This window comes from Thamnophis sirtalis, unplaced genomic scaffold (assembly GCF_051295495.1).
Source record: "Thamnophis sirtalis isolate CommonGarterSnake01/CBP01778 unplaced genomic scaffold, rThaSir2_p1.2 scaffold_4, whole genome shotgun sequence".
Classification (NCBI taxonomy): domain Eukaryota; kingdom Metazoa; phylum Chordata; class Lepidosauria; order Squamata; family Natricidae; genus Thamnophis; species Thamnophis sirtalis.
The window spans coordinates 53,321,621-53,345,767 of NW_028261384.1; the positions used below are offsets into that span (position 1 = coordinate 53,321,621).

The 24,147-nt window shown below is 36.2% G+C and overlaps 1 protein-coding gene across 1 annotated transcript in view; it reads left to right on the forward strand.

Moving 5' to 3' along the window:
- Positions 1–1,961: 1,961 nt before the first annotated feature.
- The window catches only part of LOC106546483 (collagen alpha-4(VI) chain), a 114,092-nt gene continuing 91,906 nt past the window's right edge, over positions 1,962–24,147 (forward strand). Inside the window, exons 1-9 of the mRNA XM_087712933.1 lie at positions 1,962–2,035; positions 2,857–3,465; positions 5,595–6,182; positions 10,778–11,383; positions 12,418–13,041; positions 15,733–16,284; positions 17,626–18,183; positions 20,840–21,424; positions 22,840–23,415. Of these exons, the coding sequence (XP_087569059.1) occupies positions 1,963–2,035; positions 2,857–3,465; positions 5,595–6,182; positions 10,778–11,383; positions 12,418–13,041; positions 15,733–16,284; positions 17,626–18,183; positions 20,840–21,424; positions 22,840–23,415 (4,771 nt within the window). The 5' untranslated portion in view covers position 1,962. The remainder of the gene's footprint in view (positions 2,036–2,856; positions 3,466–5,594; positions 6,183–10,777; positions 11,384–12,417; positions 13,042–15,732; positions 16,285–17,625; positions 18,184–20,839; positions 21,425–22,839; positions 23,416–24,147) is intronic.

Consider the following 24,147-nt stretch of genomic DNA (forward strand, 5'->3'; position numbering starts at 1 on the left):
GAGAGGGCATACATGCACCAGAAAATGCATTGCCAGTTTCCAGCAGGCACATGTGCGCTAGTCAGCTAGACTTCCAGTTACTAGTGTGCATGCACACACGACTATCAGCTGGCCAGACATGACTATCAGCTGGCCAGACACGACTATCAGCTGGCCGAAAAATGGAAGACCAGCTCTTCCAGTTTCTGGCACTGCTGCATGCATGAAGGCCAGGTGATTGTTGCGCATGCATACATGCCAGAAACCCAGAAGAGGAACGGGCGATACTGAGCATGCCAGGAGACATGGCTTCATGTGCCACTTTGGCACACATGCGATAGGTCTGCCATCACAGGACTAGACAGTCACTTATCTGAAATAGTATAGGTTCTCATGCTTGAGAAGACCTCCAAGGTCCCTTCCAGTTTCTGTTCTGTTCTGTTCTGTTCTGTCCTGTCCTGTCTCATCCTGTTCCATCCCATCCCATCCTATCCCACCCATCCCATTCTATCCCATTCCAAATTATCACTATAGGTGAATGGTTAAACACCAATAAATAAGACCAGCAAGAATTTTCTTGAACTCACACCTTACATAAAACTATGGTTTATTTAATCATTGTTTAGTGAATAAATCATAATAGCTGGATTCATGCATCATGATAAGATAAAACCAGAGCAGCACACTGATTTACTATGATTTGTAAATCTAGGTTTTTATTAATTAAATTAATAATTAATTATTAGTTATAGTTAATTATTAATTAAAGAGAGCAGAACACGTCTGATTGGGCTGCCTCATCGTAAAAATAGTCATGAAGTAAATATTTTATGGAATTCAGTTAATTTAATCCATTGACATTGTATTCTAAGATTGGATACTATCTTTAATTATTTCAAAATTAGAACTATTCAATAAAATTAAACAGGCAACTGTGACCCGCAATTGTTTTGGTATTAAGGACTAAGCCCTTAAAAAAAAAAGTCCAGTTCCTTTTGGAAAAAGCACCTTTGGATAGATAATAACTTGTTCAACCATAATACTAAGCCATGAATATTGTATAAATCCAAGCAATACTTTTGATACAGTCCCAGCTATACATTTATCATCACATCAATGCACAATAGATAGCTTTCCCCACTTTTGCACCCTCCATTTATATTGGACTATAGCCCTAATCCTTAACCATTATACAGGGTGGGGCATAACCTTTTCCTAGGGGGTCACAGCAAGATCGACAGCAGTTTACAACTTCCACGACACCTCATTTTAAAGCCCATAAAAAACTGAATTGAATGAGCTATTAAATGTTAAATTTGCTTTAAGAATGGCTGGAAAATTCGATTCGGAAATGCAAATGCGACTCAGCAATTGTTAAAGGAAAACAATGTCGAATTTTGGGGCAATGACGTCTGGCCGGGAAATTCGCCAGATCTCAATCCGGCAGAGAACATTGGGGCCATAATTAAGGATTAAGGATGAAGTGGAAGCTCTGATGATTCAGGAGCAAGGTCAAAATCGATATTCGGTTGAAACTTTGAGAATGAATTTGGAAACTGTGTTGAAAAATCTGGAAAATCGAACGGAACTGTTTGAAGATTTGTTGTGTTCTTATCCACCTCGTTTGAATGCTGTTCGAAGGGCTAATGGTGGTCATACTGACTATTAAATCGTGTCAATAAACTCAGTTTTTGATGGGCTTTCGAATGGTGTATGAATTATTTGTGTTGTTATTACAAGTGTTGCTGTGACCCCCTAGGAAAAGGTTATGCCCCGCCCTGTATATATATGTGTGTGTGTGCTCTTATAATAAATGTATTTGAACAATATGCACCAGTTTAGAAAAAGTTAGTATAAATGAATAGTTAATGTAAACTTTACTGACAGGAAAATTCTGGATTAGAATAATGGAATTAATGGAATAGATAATTGAAGTGTTTTCTTCTTCTTTTTTAAAGTATTTGCTCTGGAGGTGTGGTCAAGATGAATAATTGGAGCTACATTCTTATGGTTTCCATTTTAACTACTTGGTGTTGCACAGATGCTCAAACTACTGGTAATGTCATACTTTGATATTCAAGGAAATCAATTACAAAATATCCTTAGTTTTCAAAAGAAAATATGGTTCAGGAAATAGATAAAGTAATCCAAAGACTATAGAGCAATTATCATTGATTTGAATCCAGTCACAGTTTTTCCAAATGGGAAAACCCTCCATTTGCGAATGCTGCAATTTGGTAACTGTTTGCAAACTTAATTTGGAGCTTGGAAAATAAGGGAAAAGGGAGAAAAACTCAGATGTGAATGATCTTCAGTGCTCATCAATCCAGCTGTTCTGATGTTTACATAATTGTAATTTCTAGACAGTTTTAAATCCAATAGCATTGTACCACCATTTTTGCTCTGTGGCGATAGGTTTATAATTCAGAAACATGGAAATACTAGTTGTGAAGCTGTTCTAGATACTCTCCTTCTACAGAACAACAAAGAAGAAGCAAATAGAAACCACTGTTGTTCAAAATAAGTAGACTATTTTTGATATTTCAGCTTGGGGGAGGGTGGAGAAAGAAAGAAAATGTAATTGAATAGTATATACTTTGGGGGAAAAAACAATTTTTGCAATAATAATTGGAGGATAATGATTCAATTGACATAGTACTCAGTATTCATCAGTAGGCAGACAGATCCTCCCTCCCAAAATCAAAAGTAGGATATAAAAGCCTCAGTTGGTCACATAATTTATATTGATTATGATTGCTATACAATTCCAAAAATTGGACTATTTTAACTAATGATTATGACATCCAGTAGTAGTGAATTAGCCTCAAATTAATTAATGCTAAGAATTGAAAATGAAATTATCATGTGTTTCTTCAGTCTGCAGAGAAGCTTCTGTCGCTGATATTGTGTTCATGGTGGATGGATCATGGAGTATAGGACCAAAAAACTTCAGAATCATACAAGACTTTCTCTACACATTGGTTAACAGTTTTGACATTGGAAAAGACAAAATTCAAGTTGGGATGATTCAGTATAGTGATAATCCTCGCAATGAGTTCTTGTTGAATTTTTTCCATCAGAAAAAGGACATTTTAAATAAAATACGAAATCTAAACTACAAAGGTGGGGGCACCAAAACTGGAAAAAGTTTGAAGTTTATGCTAGATGAGCAGTTCAGTGAAATGGCTGGAAGTCGACACAGTGAAGGCATTCCCCAAATTGCAGTAGTGATAACAGATGGACAAAGTCAAGACAACTTTTCTGGGCCAGCAGAAGAAGTTAAGAATGCAGGCATCATACTTTATGCCATAGGCATCAAAGATGCTATTCTGTCTGAGCTTCAGGAAATTGCTAGTGATCCAGATGAAATGCATGTTTATGATGTGGAGGATTTTGCTGGCTTGCAAGGTATCTCTCAGAACATACTCCAAGTGTTATGTACTACTGTTGAGGAAGCCTCTCAAGACTTTATACATATTTCTCCAGGTAAATTAAAAAGGCTAACTGTTTTCTACATGAAAAATGCACTCCTACCCACCCACCCCCAATTTTATATATAACTGATAATAAAATCTAACTTGAATGACTTATGTAATTTGCAACTTCTTATCAAGTGGCAGACTTATGGTAGGAAATGGGAATCTGTTGTTCATCAAGTGCAAGTATAAAGCAGTCCCCCCTGTTCTCCCCCACACCCTAGTAAGTCTTTTCAGATACATTAACATTATACTGTAATCCTGTGAGAATTACCAGATGGGTATGTGGAATTCTCTGGGGATGGATGCACTAAAGACCAGTAAGGGCATTTTTACTAAAATATTGAGTAGAGGAACAGGCTAAAATTGGTGTTCCAATTTCTCCAAATTTTTATTCTATTATGAAAAGAACTGTTTAGAAATCATTTTGAGTAAATTTTATTGATGTAAAGTGAATGACCACTGCCTCCTCCCTATCTCATTTTTTATTTCTTCTTTCTAGTGTTTACTCACAAGTGCAGGGTCTGCTTTTTTCCCAATCAATACTTGCTTGTGACTGGAATTGACCAACCAGCTTGTTGCCTAAGACTGAGGTCATGGGCTGAGCAAGAATGATTAGTTGCAAGTCACACAGCTGGCTTTCATGGAACTAGAATTCATGGTCTTCTGATTTCTAGCCTGATGTCTTAACTTCTAGAGTCTAAACTGGCTCTCTCCTCCTTCCTTCCTTGTGTGATACAATAGGAACCACTTCCGCTACTCAGCCATCTCATAACATCAATAGAATAACTTTGTTCATTGTCAACTATTGTTTATTTTTAAAATGCATATGCTACCAATTCCCATTTTATGACTCTAAGCAGTTTACTTCTTAGGAGAAAACAAAGGGTCAAGAATTTGTTCTTTCATAGCAAAATCAAAATGAATGCTAACACACACAAACACACACACAAAGTCAACTGTACATTTTTATATTTATAGTATTGTGTTTCTTAGAATTCCCTAAGCAACTTGCTAAATTTAAGTTAGATAGCCATGTCTCCTTCTGGGGTTTCTAGATAACTCTTTCAGTATCAGTCCCAAAACATGTCCATTGAGAAAAATACAAATGCACTTTGTCTGGAATAATTTTATGGGACACTGATTTTATCTGAAATTTCATAAAATGTGAAAGGTCTACTGCAGGCTGCCAACTGAATGAGGTATGAATTGTCATTCTGTAGGAACTTGGTTGGTTTCCCAGGGCTGTCAAAGTTTAAGGTACATTTAATGGATAGAATTTCTTAGTATCACATCTAGTTAAGCAATAGTATCAGGGACAGAAGGAGAGAGAATAAATCCTCTTAGTTTAAGAGAAACATGAAGTTGTCAGTTGTGTCTATTTCTAATTAATAGGTCCAAGCATCCTGAAAGTTGGCACTTAAATTATTCTTAGGTGGACAATGGTTGCTTACTGGCCTCCTATCTGATGTAATCAAGAGTGTTGCTCGAAAGCCATTGTCTTAGCAGGGCAAGTGTATCATTACAGTAGACCAAATACGAAGAATTCTGAAATTGATTCTCAGTCCCATTATAATTGGGCCATGCACATTTTTTAAAATTTTATCTTATTTTTTATTACCTCTTATCCAACATATTAAAGCTTGTGATTTTTATTCATTGCTCTATCTATACAGTCCTCCATAGAATGCATCAGATGCTCCCTTCAGACTTCCTTTTAAATGATTTTGATTTTACAGTGCATGGATGTTATTCTGAGAACAGAAGACATTTGGGTCTTTTGAATATAAAGGGTTGCGATTTAGTAGCTAACTACATTTTCAGGCACAGGATATCATTAAGCAAGTTGAAATAGTGACTAGCCTAGAATCAGATAATGCTTTTATGAGGAAATAAATGTATGATTTCAATGATATATTGAAATAATATTTTAAACATATTTTATTTTGGTTCTGAGTAAAACGAACTAAATTCATTGGAAAAAAAGATTTATATTAGAGTAAGAAATTCTCAAGTTATGTTGAAGCCAGAAGTAACCTCAGATTGAAAAGGCTAATGAACTCTCCTTTTTCTTCTCTCTCTTTCTCTCTCCCTCCCTCCCTCCTATCCCCCCTCTCCCTCTTCCTCTCTCTTTTTTAGTATGCCGAAAAGTCACTGTTGCCGACATTGTGTTTATGGTAGACAGTTCGTCAAGCATTGGTCTGGAGAATTTTCAGAAGGTGAAAAGTTTCCTCTACACCCTGATTTCCAGTCTTTTTGTTGGTCATGACCGGGTCAGAATTGGACTGATCCAGTATAGTGATGAGATTTTTCCCGAATTTCATCTAAAGCAATATTCTTTGAAAAATGATATTCTAGAACATATAAAAAAATTGACCTTACAGAAAGGAAGCACTTACACAGGTGCTGCTTTGGATTTTATCAAGGATGAATACTTCACTGATTCTGCTGGGAGCAGAATGCAAGAAAATATCCCCCAAGTACTGATCCTACTCACAGATGGGGAATCACATGATGAAGTTAAAGTTCCAGCCCACAAATTAAAAAATGAAGGAATTTTAATTTATGTAGTGGGGATTGGGATCCATAACACCTCTGAGCTTATGAATATTGCAAACCAACCTTTTAATAAGTTTCTGTTTAATATTGAGAATTTTGATATTCTTCAAGACCTTACCAACAGCCTTCTTGAAACAATGTGTTTGGCTTTGGAGAGCCAGATTAAAGGTAATTAAATGGCATCTGCTAGTAATGTAAGATTTCAGGAGGTATTTTTATTCTTTTATTACTGTGGTAATTTATACAGTTTTCTTTTTGTGCAAATGGTGCAATTTTCCTTTTGTGTTGTGATTTCTATGATACCATGTTTAATTTGGAAAACTTTGCAGACTTTACTGTACTTGGAAAATCAAAGAATTTTAAAAAGTTGCATTTGCACAGAAAAAAATCTTTAAAATCTTTAAAATTTAGAGTTAAGTTCTGCAGACATTTGAATGCATTTTTGCCACCTCTTTTGCCAAAGACATAAAAAGGATCTTTCCCTCTCTTTGTGTGTAGTTAGTTTTGCTGTTAAATATGTATGCTCTGAGACTCACGAAACAGAAAATAAAGGCAATATAGGCATCACAGATTCTCTTTTTATAACTAATAATGTTACTTTTTTTCATTCCCACTCTACAAGACAGAAGTTACAGGAGGAAGTTATAAAACTATGTAACAGCTGCCTAAACCTTACATGATTGTTTTCCAAGTGTAATTTTCCTCTTGCAAGTTTTATTGAGATGAATGAATTTATAAGAATTTCAGCAATTAAACTATTTTCAATGAAAGAGCATGGTGATCAAACCAATATTTGCTGTTTGCTTCTGATATGATATAGTGCTAGAAATCTTTTAATAGGAATTAAGCTTTGTTATTGGCTTCTGCTTATATTATTGTACACTGTCAGAGATAAGTTGCTAGGAACTAATTCTAGCTTATTGTAGCCTCAATATTGGTTGGCATTAGTGCAAAGTTTGTTATCTTGCTTCTGTGTCTCACTTCTATTCTTGGCTTCCAAGCTAGTCACATCCTTGAAAATATAGAAGAAACTGTTACCCGGGAATATCAGGCCTAATAGATAAAGGAACCAGAGTAGGGAGTTTTCTTGCATCATAAATTCTGAATCCTGAAAACATTCTGCTGGAATGCTCCATAGATAAGGTGGACAGAGACAGAGCCTGAACAAAGAACGCTTTAAAGATCATGTTGGTAATGAAACTGTGTTTCTGATTGGGTAACCTTTGCTTCTAATGGCATAAAATGTATATAATACTCTGAGCCACTATAGCAGGAGTGTAGCTATTCCTTACATGCATTTTGTCTCTATGTTTTGGATAAAGTTTTGTCACCCAGCCTTTTTATGTTGGCCATAAATTAAAAAAACTGTTATTTTTTGCAAGCTCATCTTGAGTCTCACTCTCTTTGGCATCTTAGTAGCTCAGGGAAACTTCTGGGACCTTCTGGCACCCAACGTGGGGCTCAAAGGCATTGTTCTTTCAATGTGGCTGCATTCAGCTCCTCACTAGCTGGAATCCTTTGAAGTTCAGTGCCCTTCACTATGGCAAATGGAAGAAACCAGCTGTGACCAGCAGCAAAGTCAAAAACGCTCCTAGAAAATTTTATCCAGTGATTTTGACCTGATCATTTGCTGGCAGGCTCCAATTCTGCTTACCCTGAACCCCTAACCAAAGAGACTTGTACAGAGGGTTCTGGAATTGTGCCCTCTAGGTGAATAGAAATCCCTTATTTTGGAGGGTAGAGAGGAGCATTGCCATGTGTGTGTGATTGAAACATGGGGAATTCCTATTAGAGGTTTGCCTGTGAGGTGAATGGAGATTGGCTCTGCGTTTCTGTTTCTCCAAGAGGCGATCAGCTGAAAAAATTGCTTTGAAAAGAGTGTGACTGTTGGAATAATTGCCAAGTCCTGCACTGAAGAAAGGCCCAAGAAATCCCTTAGAAAGAGGGATTCTTTTGGCCAGGATTCCAGATACAAGGGAGAGCTTCTGATCATACCCCACACTGAAAAAAAGGTCCAAGAAATCCCTAGACAGGGGACGGTCTGATCAGGCTCCACACTGAAAGCCAGGTCCAAGAAATCCTTTAGGAATTGGGCAACAAGGCTAGTAATCTGTCTAAAACTGATGATCTAGCAAAGAGATTAGAGCTGTGTCCTTCATTGGGCTGCATGTTACCCACTGGGACATATTATGTATGAAAGAAAGTTTCTATATATCTTGATCTTTAAAATAGGCCAGTGTCTGCTGGGAGATTGAAGGTAGATAGAGAAGAGTTTGGATCTTTAAAAAAATAAGCCAGTGCCTGCTGGAAGATTTAAGCTAGAAAGAGAAGAGACAGATAATAATCCAGTGCTTAAGGAGATAGAACAATGGGGAAAATATTTAAAAGTTGGGAAGCCCCTCCATACAGTAAAATGATTCAGAAGTTGGGTCTGACCAAAGAAGATATGGTTAATTTAATGCTGTCATGTGTGGTAGGAATACTCAGGAATACCATGTTTCCCCGAAAGTAAGACAGGGTCTTATTTTCTTTTGACCCCCGAAATATTGCTTTGGCCTTATTATTGGGGGAGGGCTTATTATTTTCTGGCAGGTTAGGCAGGCAAGAAGTGAGATGTGCATCTTACCTTTCCAGCTCCATCGCATTCCTCGCCATTGTGTCCAGGGAACCACCTTGTAAAAAAAAACCTTCTCACGAGTTCAATCAAACTTGTTCAATTCATGCCCCATTCCTTCCCATGCAAAAAGGGCCCACCACAAAAAGAACAGCAGGCCAGCAATGCACCTTGCGCCCCATTCCAGGGAAGCACCTTGTAAAAAATACCTCATGAGAGAAGTTTGATTGAACTTGTGAGGTTTTTTTTTACAAGGTGCTTCCCTGGACCAAAAAGCAAGGAATGCAATGGAGCTGCAAGTCTCTAGGACACATGCTTTGCTTCTCCCCTGCCCTATCTGCCACCCCCTCTCACTAAAGTGGGGAAGGGAAGCAGCCAGGCAGCTGTTGCAATTGGGGCGGGGTGGGAGGTGTTCTTTTTTGTGCAGGAAGGAATGGGGCGCAAGGCGTGTTGCTGGCCTGCTGCTCTTTTTGCGGCGGGCCTTTTTGTGAGGGAAGGAATGGGGGCGAGATGCGTTGCTTTTCCAGGGAGGGAATAGGGCTTGAGGTATACATTGCTGTGTCAGGGAGAGAACGGGGTATGAGGCCTGTTGCTTTGCCAGGGAGGGGAAGGGGTGTGAGGTGTATTGGTGGCCTGCTGCTCTTTTTGCGGCAGGGCCTCTTTTTGCCCGGCCATCAGCTGTACTGGTAAGGATGTGTGGGGTGCAGGGGCATGTCCCCCCTCCCCCCTCCGGCCTCACCTCATCTCGGTTGTTTGCATGTAAAGCAATCAGTGGAAATGGTGGGGACCGCTGCACATGCGTTTAAATAGTGGGGAGGCTTATTTTCAGGGGGGCTTATTTTAGTGCATGCCCTGAAAAGCCCGATTGGGCTTATTATCAGGACATGTCTTATTTTCAGGGAAACATTGTAGAAGAAAACAAATACTTCAGTGTTGGAAAGATCTCTAGAATTTACTATTCTCAAAAGAGATAGAAAACTCTGAAAGAACTAAGAGTAAAGAAGTAAAAGTTTATTGTTCTTCCTACCTGGGGTTTAGCAGTTAATAAATGAGTAAATCCTGTTTACATGGGAAGGCTCAGATAATTTGACTTGATCAATTTGATGTGATTTATGTTACAAATTCTTGGATATGCATCTATAATAATAGTATGTAGAATTAGATGGGATTAAATTGATTGTCATATGTTTGGCCAGCTGGCAAAATAAGTAAGCTTTTCAGCTTGGGCTTGAAGCTGTCACATTTATGATTGAAACTACTCTCTGAGTTTTCCCACTGTTTGAAGAATAAGCTACAGGTTGCCCAAAGAAAACAAAATGGAGATTTAAAGGGACAAAATCTCCCCAGGTCTGGAAATGTTGTTTAATGGTATATTTCCAGACCTGGAGGGAGGCTGAGATTTTTTAATTAGAAAATGGAGTTCATTGGCTTGTGAAAAGGATCCCAGAAATAATTGTAATGATTGCTTTGCATGGAGAAAGCATGAAATGGGATTTTTGTATGTGAAATAGGTTTACACAAGCAGTTTGATTGCAGTGCAAATATGAGTATATTGATGGCAAAAGTTGGTGTAAATGTACTTTGATTCCCTTTCTTATAAAGAAACAGTAAGTTGCAAGGTGTTTGCTGCTGCTGCTGCTGCTGCTGCTGCTGCTGCTGCTGCTGTTGTTGTTGTTGTTGTTGTTGTGAAGTAAGGCAATATCAAGTGTTTGCAAGGAAAAGAAATAGAACCAGTATATGCCTATGTGAGTTAGAGTGGAGACACTGATTATTTTGATCTTTTTTCAACCAGATGTTAAACTGATAGCAAATACTGTAAGTGTGCAGCTTTACACAACAGTCTCTTGAATCTTTATTTGTCTGATAAATAACTCTTGAAAGGAATTGAAATTAAGGGGCAGAGAGATTTGGGGGCCCATTCCATAGAAATTGGCAACTAATTAAATCCAACCAGCCTTGTGTAAGTATTAATTTGTTGGGGCTTTCTGACAAAAATAGAACTTTGAGAACATGTGTATATGGTTTTAAAAAATAGTTTCCACAGTAAAATAATAGAATTTGACTAGTCACAAATAAGTTGTAATTGTTATTTGAATTCTATTGCATCTTGCATGTCTTTTAAAAGCACACTGTTCTATTTTTTCTGCAGCATTCACAAAGCGCTATGCTGATATTGTTTTCCTTTTGGATTCCTCTAAAAGCATGGGATCTGCCAATTTTGAAAAAGTAAAAAGAATTATTTCCCAGATTGTAGAACAATTAGACATTGGCCCTAAAAAATACCAGATTGGACTTGCACAGTACAGCGAAGGAGGGAAAATGGAATTTTTGCTGAATAGATATAAAATGAAGAAAGATATTCTTAACCACATTCAGCAGAGCACTATTTTCATGGGAGGCCCTCTGAGGACTGGTAGTGCTCTCCAATTTTTGCGAGAAGTCTATTTTGTTGACAAAGCCGGAAGTCGTCTTCGTCAAGGAACACCACAGTTTACAGTGATTTTTTCCTCTGCTAAATCTGAAGATGATGTCAAGAAACCTGCAAAAGATCTGAAAAAAATGGGAGTGAACATTGCAACAATTGGCATCTTACATTCTGATAAGAAAGAAATGAAAGTGATTGCTACCTCCCCTTTAGTTTACCAGGTTGATGACATAGAGGATCTTGATCAGGTTCAGACGACCATCATAGATATTGTGGAAGCATCAGTCCAGCAAGAGTATGAGTCTGTTTTAAATGCAAATGTGCCAGCAGGTATTGTTATATCACTAAAAGAACTACACATTAAACTAGGAAGGATAGTATAATTCATTTAGCTTCTACAACAAAACACTGTTGTTGTTGCTGTTATACAATTGTATCACAGCAGCCAGTTGTTTTGCTGGATTTATTATTATTATTATTATTATTATTATTATTATTATTATTATTATTATTATTATTATTATTATTGTATATTATATGAAGTAATGAACATTATTTCCTGAATTTTTTTCAGATGAATTTACTTGAACTAGAATGTCATTAATTCTTAAAAGGACTTCAATAATCAGACGTGTGCAGAGTTCTGGATTCAAAGGGGAAAATATTTCAGTGTGTTTATGAGTGTGTATATTGCAACTGTTGGTGTTTTCTTAAACATGTCTTCCTTCCCTGGAATTTAGTCGGCAGCACGGCCTTCTTAAGTACAGCCAATAGGTGCAATGTGTATAGCATAGATAATTTCCCCCTTCATATTATGATCGTTAGACAGATCTAGTAAAAAAACATTAAGACAATTTTCAGCAATTCCAAGAACTTTGAGTCATGATATATCATGAGACACAAGCTCTAGTTATATTGCTTATATTATGGTGTTGGGTTAAGGATAATTCCTGAATTTGAACTATGATATAAATTTTAATGTTTAGCTACGGATTCAAACCAGCAATATTTCTGATCAGCCACATTAAGATAAAACAGTGATGTCTGACTTCTCTTTAACTTATTGGGAGATAGTTTCATGGCTTTCCCCAAAGCAGAAGAACATCAGGGAACTGTTTTCACTAATGAGCTCCCATTCTGTTTTCATTATATGGTCTTCAGTATTACTTTTCTGGTATCCTCTACCTTTTTAGTAGGATTTCTAATTATTTCTCCATCTATTTGGGTCTTACTTCTTACTAAATAAATAAAAGTCAGACAGTAATGTTAAATGCACTTACCTGGGAAGAGTCTCATGCAACTTCTAAGATTGTGTTTTTATCACTTTGTTTTTACTAACTTTTATCTACTTATTTTGTTCATAGTTTGCTCCACTGCCTCACGGGCAGACATTGTGTTTCTTGTGGATGAATCAACTCGCATTGGTCAAAAGAATTTTCAACTGATCAGGACTTTCCTACTCAAAATAATCAATGCTCTGGAAATTGCCTCAGATAATGTACGAGTTGCCTTGGTACTTTACAGTGATAAACCAAGATTAGAGTTTAGCTTGAATACATTTGAAGACAAATCAGAGGTTATGAATTATCTAAAAAGATTGCCTTATCGTGGGGGGGAAACATATTTGGGTGCTGCTATAGACTTCCTAAAGAAAAAAGTTTTCACCAAGAGAGCAGGAAGCAGGAAAAATCATGGAGTGCAGCAGTTGGCTGTAGTGATCACAGATGGTCAGTCTCTAGATGATTTCACTGTTCCTGCATCTAAGCTTCGCCGGGCAGGTGTTACACTTTATGTCGTGGGTATCCAAAACATTTCTGCGAGCAGCCAACTGTACAAAATTGCTTCTCATCCCCCAAGGAAACATGTTACAACCATGGAATATTTCTTGCAACTATCAAACATGGAATATGTTATAAAAAAACAACTTTGTAGTGAAATAGTTTCACAAATGTTTGCAATTCCAGTGCGGTCTCGTGCCCTGAAGGAAGGTAAGAGAGTCATATCTTGATCAATCCCAAATCCTATTTCAATAAACTTGGGAAAACTAGATGTGAGTGACGGTTTTTTGGACTTGCCATATCTGGATATGCACACATACCCTCATTTCTTCTCTTTCTTTCTTTCCTGGGCAGCTAGTAAAGGAGAGAAAAAGGCAAGGGATGGATGACATCAAATAAAAGATAGTTGAATCAAGGTGGGGGAGGTTGCCGTCATCAACCTACTCTTATTCTGATTCTATTCACACCGTTCAACTTTCTGCTACTTATTCCTTTCCTTCCCCCAAAAAAGTATTCAGCATGATCTTCACTTGTTAGAATTCTCTTCCAGAATATAAACTGCCACATCTAGAATTCTTAGCCATTATAATAGAATTGAAATTGAAAATACTGAGTGTTGTTTATTGCATAATCTGGAAGGCCCTCATCTTGAAGAAAACTATATTAAGGAAAAGCAAAAGCCTCTATTATGTGTGGGATAAGCAATATGCTGGCCCCTGCAAACAGGAAATTTGATGTCCAGTTCATGATAATGACTGGAAAAGAAATTACAGCATAGCTTTGTTTTACAGCCAGCAAAGATGCTTGTGGTGGCTGTGTTCAAAAGCATCCTGCCATCCCTCCTTTAAGAGTTACCTAAGATGCAGGGAAAGAGACAGAAACTGGGCAGGTAATTGTTTTGCCCACATAAAAGTACATAATGAAATACTGTTTTCAATAATCGCCAATGAAATTTGCAGGATATGATTTACTTTGGAGATGTTTTCATGCTTCCCCAGTTTAAGAGATCGATACTTTATTGTGCCTTCTCTCCATTTCCCATAAAGCAAAAGCTAAACACCATAGAAGCTTATAAATGGCAAGAATAGGACTTCTTAATTGTATTCCCATCTGTGTTCCATCTTCAACTTTGGAATTTTAAATTGCCTCTGATAAAGTTTGGGGGTTAGGAATGGCTGGGAAGAACAGCCATGCAGAATAATATGCAGAAGAATAGTTATTATGCTTTGAACTTCAAATTTGCATCCCTTAAATTTTCACTAAGCTAACAAGAGCTACATTGTATGCAAGAGAATATGACCATTTTGTCTTGTGCTTATGTGTTTGCATTAAATTATATATGTATGCATCTTTCTCTATATATCTTTTTGCTTGTAATATTACCTACCATATATATTTATTTATTGCTATTTTTCATAATCTAATGCTTCCAATGACTCACTGAGTATTGGCTTGTTTTGGCTTCAAAAATGAGAAATTATATTATATTATAGTATGAACTAATTCACTTTCTTCTCTATCCTTAATTGAATTGCACTACCTACTTTGTTCTTAAGGCAGCAGTATAAATCTTGTGCAAGGAACTACTGCACACACACACACACACACACACACACACACACACACACACACACATACATATATATATATATATATATATATATATATAGTGTCACAACCCCTGGTAAGCCCCAATTATGGGAGGAAGCTAACTGCTTCCATCATCTGTCAATCGGCTCGTCACAAGAGATAAAAAAAACACAAATATATATATATGTATATATATGTATGTATATATATATATATATATATATATATGTATGTATGTATGTATGTATGTATGTATGTATGTATGTATGTATGTATGTATGTTTGTGTGTATGTTTGTGTGTGTGTATAAAAATATATATATTTTTATATATAAAAAAACACACACACAATATATATATATATATATATATATATATATATATATATATATATATATATATATATATATATATATACACACACACACATACACATATACATATACATATACATATACATATACATGTTTTTTTTAATTTGTGCTTTTAAATGCTGATAAAAAAACACAAATATAACAAAGGCAACAGTAAAAATATTGGGTTTCTGTCATGATGGACTCTTGTGACGAGCCAATTGACAGATAATGGAAGCAGTTAGCTTCCTCCCATAATTGGGGCATACCAGGGGTTGTGACTTTAAATATATATTGTTTGTTTTCTGAGGTTTTTGCGGGTGTTAGTATGTAGGTCTTTGGTTATTCGGGTTTTCTCCCGCATAAAATTGGAGGTGTCTTGGTGACGTTTCAACGAAGTCTCATTCGTCATCTTCAGGCTTTGTACTTCCAGGAGCAATGTGAGATCTTGGCTGTTTCTTCCTTTTAACTGCCAGTGGGGGTTTGAGCTGATTGGGTGCTGATTGGGTGGAGGTGTGTTCTGATTGGTTGGGGGTTTGTGTTTCATGTAAGGATAGGAGGGGTTTAAAGAGGCTAATGGTGCAGTTGCAGTCTGGCTTCTGATCCTTGGTCGTGCCTCCTCATCAGTGTGGGTTTTTGTCTGCTTTCTTTGTGGATGTTTGGTGGTGACATCCTGTGTGGCTCTTGTGAGAGTGGGCCTGGTTTCATTCATCATGTTAGGGACTCGTTTATCAATAAGGGCAGGCTTCCAAATGGCTGGCAGGTGGGAGGTATCGTCCCGCCTGTTCATGCTGTGTGGGCGTTTTTCTATCTTATGTAATGTATATAAACATAAAGTTATGTTCTGGGAACCTGAAATAATATCATCGAATGTCTCATTGATGTTTATTGACAGTGAATGTAGGCTTCACAGTAAAGGAATTGTCATTCTTACTTTCCTCTCTTCTACTTTTCATTAGGCTGTAAAGAGACAGAGGAAGCAGATATTTATTTCTTGATTGATGGTTCTGGCAGTATCCAGACAGAAGAGTTCCTTGACATGAAAAACTTTATGAAAGAAGTGATTAGCATGTTCCAGATTGGTCCCAATCAAATTCGTTTTGGGGTGGTTCAGTATGCAAGTGATCCCCAAAAAGAGTTTCTGATTAATGAGTACAATACATTGGCCCAATTAAAAGATGCAATAAAAGTGATCTGGCAGATTGGTGGTGGCACTAAAACTGGAGATGCTTTACGTTATATGAAGAATTTGTTTAAAACTTCAGCGAGGGACAATGTCCCCCAGTTTCTCATTGTTATTACAGATGGTAAATCCCAGGATCAAGTAACCATACCTGCAGAAGAGCTGCGGAGTGCAGGGATTATTATATATTCCATAGGTGTCAAAGATGCGGTAAAAAAAGAACTAAAAGATATAGCAGGGACCAAGGACAGGATGTTTTTTGTGAATGATTTTGATTCCCTGAAGCTTATCAAACATGATATTGCACGGGATATTTGTTCTCTTGAAGGTAAGGTCTTTTTTTCAATGAAAGATTATCTAGGTTTTATCATAATAAATCTTCTGAAGGCCTCTTACGTGGAAACAAATTCCTTTTAACTACACTATGCATTTTCTTACACTGATTGTATTTGTTTTCAAAGTATCACCTGCAAATAATTCATCTTTGTTGGGTTAAAAGGATTGATTATACTCCCTTTCTTAATCTCTACCTTTTGGGGGTGATTATTAAGGGGCGAAATATCTTCTGGGAATGCCATATGGCTGATACTTATTTCAACTACAAAAGCTTTCATGTGAGGTTCACTTTGTACTGTTTTTTCTGTTACAAATATAGCGTAGCTAAAACCTTTTAAAGAAAAGTCATGAGAGTAAATTCAAGAGAGAGCAGAATTTAGTTTTAATTCTGTTTAAAGGAGAATTTGACAAAAAGTATAATGAGTAAGAAAATAAAATAATGAAATAATGCATAGTTGCTACCCTTGATACCACATACTGGTTAATAGATTTTAAGCCTTAAATTGTACGATATGTTAATTCCACATCAAAACAGAATAATGATCTCACCTCATTAAATTACAGCTGGAGGGAGTGTGTAATAGATGTTTCATTCTCTCCCTCCTGTGACCGCTTTCTTTTTTAAAAATAATTGCTTTAAAGAAAGTTTCTGCTCTTCCTACAAGATCTGCAAGCACAGATAACTAAGGGAACCATCTTCAAAGTATTTGAAGTATTTCCATTAAACAGGCCATTCAAACTCCTAGATAGGCTTCCAAGTAGAGCTTCCAAATAAGTCAACATACCTTGGTGACCTCTGTCTGGATTGTTTAATTAGCATATTAGTCCAATAAAAGATGTTATTTCACTATATAATTCTTAAGGGTTTACACTGTAAATGTGAAGAACCTGGATTCTACAGGTATTTTAATTTAGAAAATACAACATGAATATTGTAATAGAAAACATAGCTATTGTTCTTTCTTTGTCTCTAGCACATCTTCATTATATGATTAGGTATTATAGTAATTGCAATATAGTTAACTGTGCAAAACCCAACAAAATTTCTTAACACTCCCAAGTAATTAATTTTGCATTATTTTAGGAAGCTGAAAAAAGCCCATTATTGTTTAAAAAATGGAAATTTAGTTGCAAAGATGAAATGCAGCCTAGGTTCTAGAAAATCTCTAAGAAATTTGGTAAGAATGACCTCTGAGTAGACATTGTGTACAGTCAAAAACATTAGGTAGTGAATGCCAACTCTTCTTGATTTGAATCATAAAAATGTCCTGTTACTGGGCCTGTTACATTTTGCACATTTATTTAATATCTCTTTTTTATTTATTATTTTCAGCCTGTAAAAATTTGAAAGTGGACATAATTTTACTAATTGATACATCAGAAAGTATGGATCAATTTGAATTTGAACAGATTAAGGATTTTGCTGATTTAATTGTAAACAAGTCAGATATTGGGGCTGATAAGGTTCAGATTGGCCTGCTCCAATTTGGCTTCAATCCAGAAGAGGTTTTCCCACTGAACAAGTACAACAACAAGGCTGACATGAGGAAAGCAATAACTACAATGAGGCAGGTTCAAGAAGGAGCCAGAATTGGAAGAGCTCTAGATTTTGCATCCTCTTACTTTGACACATCTGAGGGAGGGCGTTTGAATGTAAAACAATATTTGATAGTGGTGACAGATGAGAAATCTAGTGATGATGTGAGAAGAGCAGCCAGAGCACTCAGGAAGAAAGGTGTTGTCATCTATGCCGTTGGAATACTGAAAGCAAACAACTCTGAGCTTTTAGACATTGCTGGCACTCAGGATAAAGTATTTTCAGAGGATTATTTTGAATCCCTCATGTTCCTGGTGAAGCCAATTCTATTTCAGATTTGCAACCCTGAGAAGAGTAAGTATTGAAGCAAAAAATGTTATTTCTTCAGAAAATTATTTTGCACTCTCCATATTTTCTGCTATAACCCTGAACCAGATATTGTCAAGGTCAGAGTTAATTATTGTAATGATATGTGGGAAGAAAGGAGTGAGAGCCACAGACTGGGCAATTGAACAGCATGTAAAAGATATCTCAGCCGACAGAACAATGGTGGGATTCAAATAATTTAACAACCAGTTCTCTGTCCTAATGACCAGATGGATAGGTGAGGCTTAGTGGTCATGTGACTGTGTGGGCGTGACCAACTGAACATTACTCAGGTCGATGGGCACTTTGCCTTAGCTGTTACAATGTAATAAGGGTTAACTGAAGAGGCAGTTTCTGTAAGCAGGGCAATAAAGATTAAGCTAGAAATAACACCAGAATGTTTCCTTCCTCCCTTTCTCACACGATTAGCACTGTAAAGCGGAAAAAAACCAAAAGAAGATTTATTCCAACAACCAGTTCTCTGAACCTCTTAGAAAGTTAAGAACCGGTTCTCCCGAATAGGTGTGAACTGGCTGAATCCCACCACTGCAACAGAAGGAGGGAGAGTGTGGGAAATATTTCAGAAAAGATCTTAGCTCTTCCAAAAGAAAAAGAAAAGGGGATAAATATTTTAAATCTTGCAAGATTACTTATTTATTTATTAATGAAATGTATTCACTAAAGTATAAGTAACAGTAGGCATTTGCATAAAAACATAAAATCTATAAAAAATAGACAAATTTAGAAAACAAATTGAGAAGTTAAAAAGACGGAGGGGTCACCCTTAAGCCATCAACCACCTTGCATCTTGTGCTAGGAGACAGGGCCAAGTCTTAATGCTGTCATAGTACAGCAGAAGAATGAGGACCAATTTAATCTTACAATAAAGACTTATTGTACTCCTGGTTGTGGTTCTTGTCCTGTACTCATACTCCTGGTTGTATTTCCTGTCTGGATTACCTCACAGGGCAAGTGATCATATAAAAAACAGCAGTAAAAGGTTTGAGATCAGAGCTAATTTTATCCTGCAGCCGTTTCTATCCCCTAAATAATTGTGCTGTTCTTAAGTGACTATTCATTACCTGTAGCTTTTTTGAAAAGTAAGATTTAAGCACTAGTCAAACTGCTTTCAGACAGCAAAACATTTCCATCTCTCTTTAGGATTTATCCAGTCATGTTGATGTTTTACATTATCCTTTATGTTATGAAATTTGAAGGAACTGTAATGCAGATTATATGTATACATTATATGGATTCTATTACACTTTATCCATATAAAAAGGTATTTATTGAAGTTGAAAAAACTGACTTATTCAAAAGAAGCCAATAGGCTTCACAGAGTCTGTAAAATCCCTATTGCACAAAACAACCACAGTCATTATTTCCTCTACTCTTCAAGACAGCTGCCTATATATTCCTGAGAAAAGTATCCATGCACCTGATGAACTCCATATTATTTTATGTAATATTACAAGAGTATCTCATAAGATGCTATGCAATCTGCCCTTGATCAAGAGAGAGATATTTTAAAAAAAATATAATTGTTAGATGCTAAGAGAGTAGACAGTGCTCTGGTTCATTTTAAAGTAATTTGAATAATTCCATGTCAATCACCAAAATGTAGATCTGAACAAAAAATAATCATCTCCACATTAAGACTAAAATTATTTTTATAAAAATTCACTATAGTAACAGTTCAGGGACTTGTAGGTTATGACTGTATGGTAGGAAAAAAAGTAGTAACATAATCTTGCAACTCAGATTATAGATAGTCCTCAATTTATGAACACAAATGACTGGAATTTCTATCATACAACATTGCAGTCATAATTCAAGTTGGATTGGTTTTATGAACATTTTTATGAGAGTCACAAAGTAAATTACCATAGTCATTGAGAAAATAATGCAGTTTTTAAGTGAATAACATGGTCATTAAGTGAATCCATCTTACTCAATGGGCAGGTTGTTGGTTGTTTTGTTTGGGTTTTTTTTGCTAAAAATTGGCAAAAAAACCTTACAAATCACAATCATGATTGCAGGATATTGCAACCAGTCATAAATTCAAGCTTGTTGCCAAGCCCTCAAATTGCAATTGTGACCATGGTGATGGTACAACTATCATAAGTATGAGTACAGTACTAAGTTAGTATTATTAAACCACATTTGCCAAGGCCATTATAACTTTGAACCATTGCCAAAAATAGTCATAAATCAAGGACTATCTGGATCCTTCTTCTCCCTTCACTGTTCGGCTTAAGCAGTATTTCCCTCCTTGTTCCTTTGGTAATGGATCACTCCTCTCTCCATCAAGATAATCTTTCTTATTCTCAACAGTTTCATTTACCAAATGCTTAATTATTTTGATTACCTTGGTTTAAGCCCTTTTTTAATGGAATTTGCTGAGTTACAGCTTTCAGCAATTGTCTCCAGCTATAGCCCTTAAACTCTGGACCGTCATCTATTCTCCAATTCTACTTTATTCTCTATTGTTCTCTATTTTTTCTATTTTAACCTCACCTTTAGCAATTCATTTTTTTCAAAGAAATGTCCCAATAGTTAATAGCAAGGTTAAGAAAGCACTTGATGCTAGACTATTGAAGCAAAACTTTATTTTAACAATGCCATTTTGCTTTTCTGATGACAGTATGCAAGCAAATTGAAGTTGCTGACATAATCTTCGTAGTTCATGGATCTAGAGATGTTACAGATCTGCAATTCAAGGGGATTCAACGGCTTATGGAAGCAATTGTGAATAACTCAGTTGTGGGCAAAGACAATGCTCAGTTTGGAGCTGTTATCTTTGGTACTCTACCGGAACAAAAATTTCAACTAAATACCTATTCCACAAAATCTCAACTCAGGGAAGCCATTAAAAAACTAGTTCCTTTAAGAGGATTAACCTATACGACAAGAGCTTTGAATTTTGCAAGGGAACTCTTTGGAATTGCTTATGGTGGACGGATATCACACTTAGGTATCACAAAGATCATCGTTTTGATCACAGATGAACCAACAGCATCCACAGATAGACCTAATCTCTCAGCAGCAGTTCAGGCTTTGAAGCAAGAAGGCATTCAGGTCATTGCTGTTGGGATAGAGGATGCTAGTAGAACAGAACTAGCAGAAATAGTTGGTGAGAAGGGAAGATGGTTTTTTACTTCCAGTTACAATGCATTGGACAGTTTATATGAAAACATAACTTATCTTATATGTGATGAATCAAAAACAGGTAACTAGAACCTTTGTTAATGTATACATTTGATTTATTATTAGCATTCATTATATATTGCCACATTAAATCTTCGTCTCGCTTCGTGAGTAAAACCACTTGGGATGGACTGGAAGAATTGAATTGGAGACTTCTTCCCTCTACAGTCCCTCATTTTGCTCCTGGTTTTCCTTACATAGTTTCTAAAAACCTGCATCTTGGCCAAATAAAAAACAGCTGTCAAACACAACTTTTGACAAGCCTGGGCTACATTTTGTCTCCTGAACATTGCAAACTTTTGGTAGGGATCAGGTTGGGCTATTAGGATATATGCTAGATATTGTTTACAGAACAGGAATTTGGTCTGGGAAGTACAAGATAACAATCATATAATTAACTTTTCTATGCATCTGATTCATGTAATTTATTCATCATTTGGAAAGAAGTATATTTCATTTCCTTTAGCTCTTGTATTATTCATATTGCAGAACAGTTTTGTTAGGCTATGAAGAATGTATGATACAATAAGTGTGCAATTTCAGGAGAAATGGGACAGTAACAACCTGAAGTTCCCTGCTTATCAAGATTAAATAATATAAATAGCCAACATTAAAGGAAATAAAGCGCTGTAATGACAATTTTCCTTCTCAAAGATTTCAGTCCTCAAGGCACACATTAGGAGGAAACATGTCTTGTGAGGCTCCAAAGTTTAATATATTATGAGATAACCTATCCTTTTTTTAACATGAAAAAGTCCACATCTTTGAGCCTGGCCATCAATATTAGTTTTGATTATATTATCTATATGATACAGATAGTTCTCACCTTTAACCACAATTTTGGTCACTAATTGCTGCACTCATTGAATAAGGCATCTCATGACCAGAACCAATTTTACAATCATTGTGATCCTGCTAGTTAAACAAATCACATGGTCATTAAGTGAATCATGCAACTGTTAAGTGATTTTTGCTTGTTGCTTGTTGGTTGAGTGATTACATGACTGTGATTACATGACTGCATGATGCTGCAAAATGTTAGCTAATTGCCAAGCATCAAATCACAATCAGATGACCAGATGGTGCAACAACTATAACTTTGAGGACACAAGTCTTTTTTTCAACCATATTGTAATTCTGAATCATTGTTAAATAATTGACATAAACCAAGTGTTATCTGTAGTATTTTTAGTGCTAAAAGGTTCTTTGTTAATTTTGAAAAAACACGAAGTATTATATATAAAACATTGAATACATTTTCTGGAAAGTCTACTGATTTCTTTGGGATTATTACCCAAAAATAATGTTTGGAATTATATAGGTAAGTCTTACTGAGCTCAATAGAACCTATTTCCTGGAAGAATTCAGAATATTACCTTAGGTGTGTTAAGAGATATTTCATCTTTTTGTATCTCACAATCAATTTTCTTTTTGCAGTTTGTGATGCTAAAGAAGCAGATCTTGTGTTTCTGATTGATGGCTCAAAAAGCATTTCAGAAGAGAACTTTTCTACTATGAAGACAGTCATGAAAAAAGTAGTTGACAGTTTTATCATTGCAAAGGACAAAGTCCGGGTTGGGGTGGCTCAGTACAGCACTACATTTCAGGAAGAATTTTATCTCAATAAATGTTTTAATAATAGTGCCATAAAAAAGGAGATTGATAAAATTGTTCAGTTAAAAGCTCGTACTTTCACAGGCACAGGGTTGAAATTTGTCAGGAGCTTCTTTCAACCTGCCAATGGCGGCCGCCAATATGATAGGGTCATGCAGTATTTGATTGTCATCACTGATGGGCAGTCTGATGACAAAGTGGAGGATGCAGCCATTGTTTTAAGGGAAAATGGCATCCACATCTTTGTAATAGGCATTGGTACTTTAAATTATAATGAGCTCCAGAAAATTGCTGGCTTTTCTAACAGAGTACATGAGTTGAAGGACTTTCAACAACTGTCACATAATATGAGGAAGATTGTCCAAGAGATCTGTAATCCTGGTGATAAACCCTATCCCGGTAAGTCTTGACATTTTAAAAACTCTATACATCTCCATCTTAAACCCTCAGAAGGTTTAATTTTATTTGCAAAAGATGAGATAAATAGTTTCAATGCTTTCTTTTTAAGCAACTGCTTTGCTTCAATTAAGAAGGATATTATATATCAAAAGGGAGAAATAGGCTACAATCATGTGAAGAAAATTGAAGAGGAAATTTAAGAAATACTGAATGAATTTGGTATTGAGGAAAATAGATTACAGTAACTTAAAAGAATACAAAAATGATAACAAAAGCAATGTAAAATTGAAATGTACTGGATTTTAGATTAAGGTTTAGATAAAATTAATAAAATCAATGAAAGAGAGGGAGGAGTGTAATGTTTACAAAAATCCTGTATGGTTTTTCTTGATAAAAAGAAACAATTTCATTTGAATACTTTGGAATAAGCTGAATTGGTATTGGAGCACTCCTCCTCTTCCTCTTCTTCCTTCTACTTTTCATTCTCATTTGCATATGCTAATGCAAATGAGCAGGGAGATCACAATGTTAGTGCAGAATTGTAGTTTGGCTGCCAATTTACCAGCTGAGTTGTAGGACATGCTTGCATGCTTTGCAAGGTGCCACACAGGAGGATGAGCTGGTTTCATACCAGAAAGAAAGACAAATGGCTTTTCCAGACTCTCTCCCTTCCCTGGAGCCACCTTGTATCATAAATGGGCACCGCAATCAGGAACGTTCAGAGTAGAGGTG